This window comes from Pan troglodytes, chromosome 18 (genome assembly GCF_028858775.2).
Source record: "Pan troglodytes isolate AG18354 chromosome 18, NHGRI_mPanTro3-v2.0_pri, whole genome shotgun sequence".
Lineage (NCBI taxonomy): Eukaryota > Metazoa > Chordata > Mammalia > Primates > Hominidae > Pan > Pan troglodytes.
This window is the reverse complement of record NC_072416.2, coordinates 15,558,291-15,570,977: the sequence shown is the minus strand read 5'-3', so window position 1 is coordinate 15,570,977 and position 12,687 is coordinate 15,558,291. Positions and strand designations below refer to the sequence as shown.

The 12,687-nt window shown below is 41.3% G+C and overlaps 1 protein-coding gene across 2 annotated transcripts in view; it reads right to left on the bottom strand.

The window, feature by feature from the left end:
* Nucleotides 1–12,687, bottom strand: part of SHISA9 (shisa family member 9) — a 339,485-nt gene that overhangs the window by 315,145 nt on the left and 11,653 nt on the right. For both annotated transcript variants that reach the window (XM_009430326.4, XM_016929450.3), the window contains exon 2: nt 9,120–9,247. In XM_009430326.4, the coding sequence (XP_009428601.2) occupies nt 9,120–9,247 (128 nt within the window). The remainder of the gene's footprint in view (nt 1–9,119; nt 9,248–12,687) is intronic.

The following is a 12,687-nucleotide window of genomic DNA, read 5'->3' as shown; positions in this document are numbered from 1 at the left end:
ACATAGCGAGACCCCATCTCTACTAAAAAGAATAATAATAATAATACCAAAAAGTGCATGCATGTGATAAGTGCAGAAAAAAAGCAATTGTTTTATTTATTACTCCTTTCAATCCACACTAAGTATCAATGCTATAGTAGGCATTTCCTATCACTTAATCCAGATATTCCAATAGAAATGCTCTATGAAAAGAAACGTGTCCAAGGATAAGCTTTCCCTGGTATGGAAGGAACAGAACTTGGCATCTTTTAAACTAAACCAGACACTGTGTTGAGCACTTAGGCTTTCTTTACAAATAGTCCTACAGCTGGTTGGAAGCACTTGGGAAAGGCAATGCAAATCTAATTAGGCTATGCCATGTGGCCAGCATTAGTAGCAATTTTTGAAAAGAGCCCAGGAGACAACTTACAGAAAGTGATTTTTTCCCCTTAAGGGTTCTCTTTCTCTGTTGCTTGTACACACACACACACACACACACACACACATACAATCTCATTTTCTGGGTGCAAATATAAGACATGCTGGGGACCATACAGATTCTTACTGACCTGGTCTGCCAGTAAGACAAAATAATCAATAATTCCTAATAGAACAAAAGCTCATGTGTTTTAAGTGGAAAGAGAAGAAAACCATAAGACAGGAACAAATGGCAAAGAATAGGACAGCTGCTCCATCCAAGCTATTTCCTTGGGAAGGAATTGACGGTTTCTTCATTTCTCGTCTGCATTGAAACATTAGTAATAACAAACACTCCCATGCACACACACACACGGTGTTATCAACTGGCACGCAGAGCGAAAACATTTTCACTGTGAAGACAACTGCACAATGAATTCATGCCGATTTGTATCATTGTCCCCTAATGAAGAGCCAACTTTCGCACCAATAGTCACTCATTCTACAAACAATATTAGTAACAACTAATATTTATGTTACCAGGCACTACGCTAAGTTCTTTACATGTGTTAATTAATCCTCACAACAACCTTGTAAGGTAGATATTGTTTTACTCCTTTTATAGAATGGGAAACTGAGGTTCAGAGAATTTGATTAATGTTTCCAAGATTGCACAGTGAACAAGTACACAGCAAATACCCAATCTCGGTTGTCTACCCCTCAAGTCTGTGTCCCCCACTTCTTCATTGCACTCCCTCAAAGCCATGTTCAATGTCAGAGATCCATCTATACCACTGAATACCATACCTCAAGAGAAAAACCAATTTCTTGATCTAAAACAATCAAACTCATTTCAGGCTACTGTGCTGAACCTACAAACATATTTTAGCTAATCTAGTGTAGAGCATCCCCTCACTCTTAGTAACTACTTAATTTACTAACCCATATGCCAAAACCCTTAGAATCATAGATCTTCAGATAGAACAACTAGTCTGCCCAACTGTGAAAAAGAACTAAGTTTCAGGAATAAGAATGTTGGTGGCTGTGACTTCCTAGAAAAGAATCAAACCTTCACATGAGTTGAAATTAGTCAAGTTCTCTCAAAACTCAAAATCCTAAGAGTCCTAGAGTTTCACTGGGCTTTTAATCAAGTTTGTGCTAAAGAGTCATTCATATATTCATTCATTCAATAACTATTTATTGAATACAGCATATTGTCTAGACATTGGCAATACAGGGATGAATAAAGCAAATGCATCCCTGCCCACCCCCAAGGAAGATTCAAACAGCCGTCTACCTCGCCTTTCCCTCCTCATGCACACCTTTCTTGGAGAACCTGCTCCACTACAGTGCTAAGGAATAATCCTAAAATGCACGCCACCCCACTCAACTGATGGAAGCAGGGTCAGACCACTGATCCATTGACTGAAGCCAGACCACTGACTGGCTGGAAACCATTCATATTCTCTCTCTCTCTGGATAATTTGGACTAAGAAAAGATGCTTTTCTCAGTCTACCTTCTGAAGTTCTCGAGATGGTCCTGATCCCTACCCCTCCTGAGACTCAAATATTCACTGTGAGACAAAGCATGTGCAAGCTGTGGAGTCAGACAGAACTGGGTTTGAATCCTGGATCCTCTATTTATTAACTATGATGTCACTGATAACTCCTCTAATTTTTTTTTTTTTTAAATGGAGTCTTGCTCTGTTGCCCAGGCTGGGGTGCAGTGACGTTATCTCGGCTCACTGCAAGCTCCGCCTCCCTGATTCATGCCATTCTCCTGCCTCAGCCTCCCAAGTAGCTGGTACTACAGGCGCCCACCACCACGCCCAGCTAATTTTCCTCTATTTTTTAATATGTTATTATATATATTTTCATATAGGCACAAACATGGAATAGAATAATGAACTCCCATGTATTTGGTTAACCAGCTACAATAACTCTCAATATTTTTCCAACTCTGTTTCATTACCATCTCCCAAAATTTCTTCTTCTTTTTTTTTTTTTTTTTTTTTTTTGAGACAGAGTCTTGCTCTGTCATGCAGGCTGGAGTGCAGTGGCATGATCTCAGCTCACTGCAGCCTCTGCCTCCCAGGTTCAAGTGATTCTCATGCCTCAGCCTCTCAAGTAGCTGGGATTACAGGCATGCACCACCACACCAAGCTAACTTTTGTGTTTTTGTAGGGACATGGTTTCGCCACATTGGCCAGACTGGTCTCAAACTCATGGCCTCAAGGGATCTGCTGCTTTGGCCTCCCAAAGTGCTGGGATTACACATGTGAGCCACTGCACCTGGCCCCATCTCCCACAATTTTATATGGAGTATGTTTGAAGCAAACCTCAGTCATCATGGTAGATTAGTTCTTTAATTTCCACCAATCTCAATTTTCTCATTCATCAAATGAGAATATCTTCCATAGGCTTTTTTATTCATTGGACAGAAATGTATACAGCTACTCGGGAGGCTGAGGCAGCAGGATCACCTGCGGTCAGGAGCTCAAGACCAGCCTGGGCAACTTGGTGAGACCCATTTCTACAAAAATAAAAAATAAAATGTATAGAGCTGCTGCCATGAGTCAGCCCAGTTCCTGGTGGGGCAGGGGCGGTACAGTTGTGACAATACAAAGCATTTTCTCCCCTGCAGCTTACATTGTAGTAGAAGAGGCATAAATAAAATAATGAGTGAGACAACTTCAGAGAGAACAAAATGCTATAAAGAAAATGGGGGCCAGGTGTGGTGGCTCACACCTGTAATCCCAGCACTTTGGGAGGCTAAGGCAGGTGGATCACCTGAGGTCAGGAGTTCAAGACCAGCCTGGCCAACATGGTGACATTCCATCTCTACTAAAAATACAAAAATCAACCGGGTGTGGTGGCATGTGCCTGTAATCCCAGCTACTCAGGAGGCTGAGGCAGGAGAATCGCTTGAACCTGGGAGGCAGGGGTTGCAATGAGCCAAGATCGTGCCACTGCACTCCAACCTGGGTAACAGAGCGAGACTCCATCTCAAAAAGAAAAGAAAAGGTTAGAGAAATGGGAAATAATGGATGACTTGAGGGGCAGATGTAGACAGTGAAGTCCTCTCTAATGAGATAGCCACTGGGGTATGAGGTGAAAGAGGAAAGATCAGATGCACAGAGGCCTGGAGCAGTGTGCTGTAGGCATGAAGCACAACAGGTGCAAAGCCCCTGGGGCAGAATAGAGCCTGGCTCTTTGAGGGTTGATTGAGAACTAAATGAGCTAATACATTCAAACCATGTAGTACCTTGCTCAATAAATGTTAGTTGTTAGTAAGGCTGTAAATTGGATGTATATTTTGGAAACAGCTCTCTTTCCTAAAATGCCAATGGATATTTCCATTTACTTAGCATATCTTTCAATAGTTTCTACTCCCAGAGGAAGACCCACTCACACTGCAAACACCTGTATCACAAGAAAAGGCAATAGAATGTAGTGGTTATAATCACAGACCTTGGGGCCCTGACTGGCTCAGTTCAAATCCCAGTGTCACCACTAAGTAGCTATACAAACTTTAGACAAGCCACCTAACCACTCTGAGCCCCAGTTTCCCCATCCTTATGATGGTGAAAACAATAGTATCAGCCTAATAAGGTTTTGAGGAATCCATGTTTTGGAGTTTTATAATGTTATCTGTGTAAGTCACTGCTGATATTACACTATCTTACATATTTTTTACTGTTATATATGCCTCGATCTATACTTACCATTTTGCCTGCCTTGGCTAGGAAATTCCCCCAAAATTTTTTATTTTTTTTAATAGAGACAGAGTTTCATTCTGTCACCTAGGCTAGAGTGCAGTGGTGTGATCATAGCTCACTGCAGCCTTGACCTCCTGGGTTCAGTCTCCCACCTCAGCCTCCCAACTAGCTGGCACTACTGGTGTGAACTACCATGCCCAGTTACTTTTCAAATTATTTTTACTTTTTTTAGAGACAGGGTCTCATCTTATTGCCCAGGCTGGTCTCGAACTCCTGACCTCAAACGATCCTCCTGCCTTTGCCTCCTAAAGCACTGAGACTACAGGTCTGAGCCATGCTCAATCTCCCAAATATGTTAAAATACTTGGGAATATTTTCAAAAGTTAAGTGTAGGACATCCCAGGTGCCTCGGTAAATATGGACTCATAAATGGTCCTAGATATGAGCTATACAGCGTCCTCAGAAACTAAGCCACAGGTCTGCTTTGGGATTCCTTGTAAATCCATTTGGGAACTGTCCTAGGAGAGTCAGGGTGTGACTGGCTGGAATAGCATCCTGCTCTTTCTGATGGATTTTATGTTCTAAAACATCAAGTCATCATTTCTCCTCACTTGCTCAGGTTATGCTGCAAACTAAATCATGTAACATCATGATTTATTTTATCGCATAACCCAGTTTCAAAGAGTGGTTGTAAGGGTATATGGGATATGAAAGTCTTTGTCCTATGAACATATACAAGAGCACAGTCAGACGAACAACTGGTTCCATTCCAACACTGACCCAAAGAGAGTAATTTTATGTAGTTGTTTTTATAGACACTAGGAAACACGTTTTACACTGTGGCAGTAAAGTCTTTGTAATTGCTTCTGGCTTGTTTAGTGTTGTTTTCTGTCTTTACCACTTCATTATGCAATACTGCACCACCAAAATTCTATGATCAAAGTGTGCTCTACTAAAGACAACGTGGTATCCTGGATGGGACTCTAGAACAGAAAAGGAATATTGGGGAAGAAACCAGCAAAATCCAAACATGTCTACAGTTTAGCTAAAAGGAATGTACTCATGTTGATTTCTTAGTTTTGACAAAGGTACCTTGGTGATGTCAAATGTTGATATTGGGGAGAGTGGGTGGGGAGCACATAGAACTCTGTGTACTATCTTTTGTTGTTGCTGTTGTTTTATGTTTGCTGGTACATAGTAGGTGTATATATTTGTAGGGTACATGAGATGTTTCCATACAGGCATGCAATGTGAAATAAGCACATCATGGAGAATGGGGCATCCATCCCCTCAAGCATCTATCCTTTCAGTTACAAACAATCCAATGACACTCTTTAAGTTATTTTAAAACTTACAGTTAAGTAAGTTATTATTGACTATAGTCACCCTGTTGTGCTATCAAACAGTAGGTCTTATTCATTTTTCTGGGTACTATCTTTGCAACCTTTCTGCTGTAAATATTTTTAAAAGTACTCAGAAACAAAAACTGTATTTCTTTTATATATATATATATACTTTAAGTTCTAGGGTACATGTGCACAACGTGCAGGTTTGTTACGTATGTATACATGTGCCATGTTGGTGTGCTGCACCCATTAACTGTTCATTTACATTAGGTATATCTCCTGATGCTATCCCTCCCCCCTCCCCTTACCCACGACTTGAAACAAAAACTGTATTTCAAAAGTGAACACAAATGAGTGAGAAACATTGATCCAGGCTGTAGCCACAGCCCCTCACTCACGTCTTCCATCCTTAAGAAGACCAAAGGGAACCTACACGCAGCCTGAACCCCGAAAGGGGGACAGGGGTGTCACTGGCAGCCAGGGAAGTCGGGGTGCGGGAGGTAGGGTATGTTCATAGCACTTAAGGACAAAATGTGCCTTCAAAAACAAACGATAATTATACAGAAGCTGAGGAGCATTTGCAGAAAATCACCATCTCACAGGAAACTACATCCTGTTAATCAAAGAGGTTGAGGCCCTTTTGATTATCAGACTAAATATTTTTAGGCAATATCACTGAATGCCTGGAAAGAACATGAACAGCATCTGCTGAAGAAAAATCCGTCTTTAGATAAAAAGGCAAGTCCAATATATCACAGGAAAAATCAACCCCAGAAAATTAATGTAGAAACGTTGACAAAAATGTTCTCTTTCCTCCCAGTTCACCTTCACCCAAGTCTCTCTCCATGGCCCTCTTCCCAAATATCCAGATCTCTACACTGGCTATTATCTTACCATTTGACTAAAACTTAAGAGAAAGAATAGAAAGAGACCTAAGGTTAATATTAAGATAAGAAGAGAGAAATAGATGGAGATTAGTATTCTCTTAAAGCAATGTTGAGTGGGTGATTGAATAGACATGAAAATGACATTTAACTTGAGACTAGTGAATCCTCAGTCAAATCTAACAACTTGGATGTTCAGTGAAGAACAAACTGAAAATAGCATGACGTGCCCTTCTTGGTGTTTCACAAATAGATGCATCATTCTTTCCAATTTGTGTAATGGTAAATCCTTGTACATCTCATAATGTCCAGGGAAGGGTTTTATATTAAATGGTGCCTTCTGGTTCTGGCACAAAGGGCTGATCTAATTTTCCATTTATCAGACTGGATACCTTCCCTTCTACTTTGCTATCAATCAAAATGTTCTCTGATGACTGCTTGGCTTCTTAAACCCTTAACTGATTAATATCAGTTATCTCATCCTATTCTCTCAATGCACTCCTCAAATCATCTGTTCATCTGAACATACAAATGTTTTTCTGTATCTATAATATGTAAGTAGCTCCTGTAAATCAATAAAAAGATAAACAAGGAAATCTATTATTACTGTCGGCTGCTGAATTAATGTGTTACATATATTAAGCTTATTAATATAAACCGGTGAAAAGGTCACATGCTTCTTATTTTTGTTATTCAGATATTCCCAACAATGCTAGGAAAGAAGAATTGGATCAACCTGGAAGGATTATATAAAATTAATATCTGCAGCAATTCTTGTAAGAATGTAGTGTTTGTAGAATGACTTCTAGAATTCTCCCCTGTAGCTTCCCAGGAATTCTCTAGTCTAGTGCTACCCAGTACACTATTATGAGACACTTTCTCCCTTGATGTAAAAGATCACTGATTACCTAGGCACAAATATAGACCAAATGCAAGAATCATAAATAAACCAAAGCAGCCTGGCGCAAGAGACTTCTGTCCCTGGACACCCATCTCTGAGCAGTAATCCATTTTCAGTACAACTTTCAATGAAAACGCCTTATGTAAGCAACATTCATTAAGGTTTCCTGCCCACCTGATGGAATGATGAAACTTAAGTGACTTCAATGAGTTTGTTATTTCATTTGAGTGCTGATTCAAAAATCATCCTAGAGATTGGAACTTCAAGGGAAAATCCTGTTAGCAATCACCTTTTACAGCCAAGGACTTGACACCCTTTCAATTTCTCTGCTCTGTGATCATGTTCATTTGTATACGATGTTTGGGACTGAAGCACACGACTAGGTTCAACTTATTTCCCAGTGCGAACTGAAAGAAAATGTGCTCATTTCCATTAAAGCCAGAATCGGACATAGCAACTGCCGTGTCAGAATTGATGCCATTTAACATATCTTCGGGGGGCTACGGGATTTGGTCATAAAACTTCCATTTGCTGGTGTATTTTGTTCTAAAATGTTGCTATTTCTCATACCCTTTTGTGATCCAGTTCACTAATAATGTTAAATTATTTAATATATTTAAACCTAACACATCCTATTTGGTGGCCTATTTTTCAAACCACGCAAACATTGACTTTACTAACACACTGCAACAATTTCCAAACCATGAAAAATCATCACTAGGCAGAATCAGAGAATTTACATTGCCTAGGTCAAATTCCACAGGCTTCTTCCTCTACCCATTGAGCATAAGAATTTGCAACCAAACAGTCCAAAACTATGATTCAGCAAATAAAACACCCAGGCAACTCCTAGTGGAGCCTCAGCAAAGACAACCCAGTCTGTAAAAATGTGCATCATTAGAATTGTTTCTGTTTTCAGGAACCTCCAGCCACAACTAAATGCATTCTTTAAATTGTCTGGCTTTTGTTATTTTAAACCAAACCCTCCACATTACTTTAATGTGGGGGTTACTTGAAAACATAATTACTGGGGTAACCACAGTATTACATTATTGTCAAAAACTAAACAATCTTATTTTTTCTCCAGTCTCATATGTCAGAGCATCAGCTCCACGATGTATATTGTATATACAGACCTTTGAAAGGAAAGAAAATCTTTGAGAGTACACCAAGATCCCCAGTCATGCTCTGTGAAAAATACCTATTGAAACACAATAGCAAACACAGTTTTTTTTTCCCCTGGCAGAACAATGGAAACGAATTTGCTGCTGTTGAATCATACAGAGGAACCTCAAATCAACAGGACCGAAATTCAATAACCACTCCCTGCACCCCCTACACACGGAATATTCTGTGGATTATTTTTATGAAACTCTAGCTTTACAAATAATAGACATAATTCTTTTGAACTAGTATTTCATAATTGAAAACAGCATGAAACCTAGAAGTCACAACTGGTCTACCTCAGGAGGCAGACGTATAAGCGAGCAGACCATTGGCTAACAGATTGACTAGCTAAAATGAACTAACCCAATAATCCATTGGTTAACTAAGTACCCAACCATGATGAAACAACCAAGAGGGCCACTAATCTAGTTAATAAATCAATCAAGATGAACCAGTCGAGCAGTCTGCTAGCTAAAAGTATCAATCATGTGAAAGCAACCAAGTGGATCGCCATTTAACAAAGAAAGCAACCAACGGACATCGGATGATGCTAAACTCAGCTTCATCCAAAAGACATGAAAGAAAGCTTCTAACTTGCCCACAAAGAGCTCTTAACTAACCCAAGCACACTCCACGAAATCTGGCAATGTGACCACTGCTCAGGTCACCCCATGGGACTGGAAATGGTTCATGCAGCTGTACTTACGAAGATTATTTATGGGGGTTCTCGTGTCCATGTTCTCATAATGCTGGACGTGGACAACGATGTTTAGGTCTCTCTCCATGTGATCAGTGTTGCAGTGGCCCTGTGGCCTCATGACATCCGCAAGGGCCCTGAAAGAAGAAAGGATTTAAATCTGTTCATTCAAAACACAATGATTGGCAGCTGCTATGCGCCGAGTACTGCAGTCGCGAACAAATGGCAAGGCGGATTACTCCATGGAGCCACCATTCTCGTTAGGGGTGGAGTAGAGAAAAACATAAGTAAATAAAATCACTGTAATTAGAGGTTACATAGGGACTTTACGCAGACTAGTGCATATGCTTCTCACAGCAGCCATGTAATAACAGGACTATCTACCCCACGGAGTTTTTAAGAGGATTAAATGATGAATACATATAATGTGTCTGCACTCCATAGATTTAGTTCTCTCTTTATATCTAACACTAGATACAAACCCTTCATGTACAGCAATGGCCCAGTATTAGTAACAGTAGATAACATTTATTGAGTATTTGCCATAAGCCAGGCACCACGCTAATCGCATTACGTCTTAACTAAACAAAACAGCACAAAACACATTATGAGGATTATTACTCCTTGCAGATGAGTAAACAAAGGCTCAGAGAGGTGAATCGACCTGCTCAAGGTCACAGACCCAATAAGTTGTGGCACAAGAATTTGAGCCTGAGTATTTTTGGAGTGTGCAGGGGGATGGAGACACAATTCAACCTATGACAGTGACCTTCATGATTAGATGTAAACTTAGCAAAAAAAAAACAAAACAAAACACACACACACAAAAAAAACTCAGTGCTCATACATAGAACAGACCAGAGAGCTGTCAAACAGATACCACACCCAAGATCAGACCCACCAATGCATTTTTTCTCTTTACACTCCATCATGTGTTTATTTAGATTATATGAATATCCTTGAAAGATATATATTTTTGTAGGTATTGTTGTATATGTGTGTGTCTTTTACATAAACAGTGTTTTTACCATAAACCTCATTCTGTTTCTTCCTTTGTTCACACGTGAGTGTTAGCCATATTGCTGAATGTGAAACCCTTTCATCCCTTGCAGCCACTGCATAGTATTCCGTCATATGCAATCCCCACATTTCACTTACCTTCAGGAATGAGTCTTCATATGCAATAATTAGTATGGTGGAGGAACTGGCCCATCAGAAACCCATCAGAATGGATGGCAGCTACAAACAGCTGCCATCATTGCAAACCAGCAGACTATCAGCCCCATTTGTTATTTCCATAATTATGGCCATCTAGATGGTCACCAACTCCCCAGCCCCGATAAACAACACTGCAATAAACATCTTTTTTTTTCTTCAGATAGGGTCTTGCTCTGTCACCCAGGCTGGAGTGCAGTGGTGTGATCATGGCTCACAGCAGCCTCGAACTCCTCAGCCTCCTGAATAGCTGGGACCACAGGCACATGCCACCACGCCCAGCTAATTTGTTTTATTTTGTAGAGACGTGGTCTTAGGGTCTTACTATGTTGACCAGGCTGGTTTCAAACTCCTGGCCTCAAGAGATTCTCCCACCTCCACCTCCCAAAGTGTTGGGATTACAAGCACGAGCCACCTCAGCTGGCCAATAAACATCTTCATACCATCCTCCTCTGTACCACAGAGAAGTTCTCCAGGGTGCAAACCCACAAGTAGAATTGCTGTGTTTGGGGATATACCCCCATGCCCTTAGCTGGCCAGAGCCCTCTAAGCCCACACACTGGGAGACAGAGTCGGAAGAGGAGCTGTTTGGGGGAAACCCACGCAGACCACCCATGAATTCAGCAGGCCCAGCCTGTCTGCTGGAATTTACCACACTACAGCAGCGATTCTCAAACAAACAGTCCACCTATCAACGGTGTCAGTGTCCTAGCAGTGTCGCCTGGGAACTTGTTAAGATGCAAATTTTCAGATCTATCTAGCCCTCCTGAGTCAGAAACTGCAGGGGTGGAGTTCACCCAGCAACCTGCAAGAATCTGCTACACATTCAAATTTGAGACTGTGCTAAGGCCACAGAGGCCCCAAGCATGGGGAACTGTCGATCACGGGGCAATGGAATGATGGGGTAAGAACTAGAGCTGGTGAGAAGACATCTCGGCTGTGAGACAGAGGTTACATAGGGACTTTACGCGGACTAGTGCACATGCTTCTCACAACAGCCGCGTTGTGAGAAGCCACAACAGCAAGAGCCCCACATGAATGAGAGGAAAAGATTGAGTCTGCTAAGAGACAAGAGAATAACAACAGCTATCATTCTTTCATTGTTTCAACAAATATTTATCGTCTACTATGTGCCATGCACTATATAAGGCCCTGAAGATACAGCAGTGCCCAAGATGAACAAGGTTGCTGCCTTCCTGGAGCTTATATTCTATGGGAGAAGATTTTTTAAAAAATAAATAAATAAACATGTTAAGTAGATAAACTACCGGGCACGGTGGCTCACTCCTGTAATCCCAGCACTTTGGGAGGCCGAGTTGGGCAGATCACGAGGTCAGGAGTTCGAGACCAGCCCGACCAACATGGTGAAACCCCACCTCTACTAAAAATACAAAAATTAGCCGGGTGTGGTGGTGCATGCCCCTAGTCCCAGCTACTCGGGAGGCTGAGGCAGGAGAATCGCTTGAACCCGGGAGGCAGGGGTTGCAGTGAGCCGAGATCACGCCATTGCACTCCAGCCTGGGCGACACAGCAAGACTCCATCTCAAAAAAAAAAAAAAAGAAAAACAAACAAAAAAGAAATAAATAAATAAGAGCTGCAAATCAAATAAATAAGAGTAATGTGATCAAGAGAGCCTGGGACACAGCAGCAATTTTCACAATAGCCAACAAGCGGAAACAACCTGAATGGCCGTCAGCTGATGAATGGACACACGAGATGTGTTACAGGAAATGGAATATTCTCCAGCCGTACAAAGAAATGAAGCACTAGTACCTGCTACAATGTAAATGAATCTTGAAAATATTATTCCCAGTGAAAGAGGCCAGATACAAAAGGCCACACATTGTATGATTCCATTGATATCCAATGTACAGAACAGGCAAATCCATAAAGATGGAAAGTAGATTCATGGTTGCCAGGGGACACAGGAAGGGGAGAGGAAAGTGGCTGCTAATGGATATGGATTTTTTTTGTAAGGGTGATTAAAACCTTATTAGAATTAGATACTGGACTTGGAATAAGTAGTGATGATGGTGGCACAACTTTGTAAGTATTAGGTTAGTGCAAAAAGAATTGCGACTTTTGCCATTAGAAGTAATGACAAAAATGGGCTGGTTGCAGTGGTTCATACCTGTAATCCCAGCACTTTGGGAGGCCAAGACGGGTGGATCACCTGAGATCAGGATTTCAAGACCAGCCTGGCCAACATGGTGAAACCCCATCTCTACTAAAAATACAATAATTAGCTGGGCGTGGTGGTGGGCACCTGTAATCCTGGCTACTCAGGAGGCTAGGCTAGGGCAGGAGAATTGCTTGAACCCAGGAGGTGGAGATTGCAGTGAGCTGAGATCACGCCGCTGC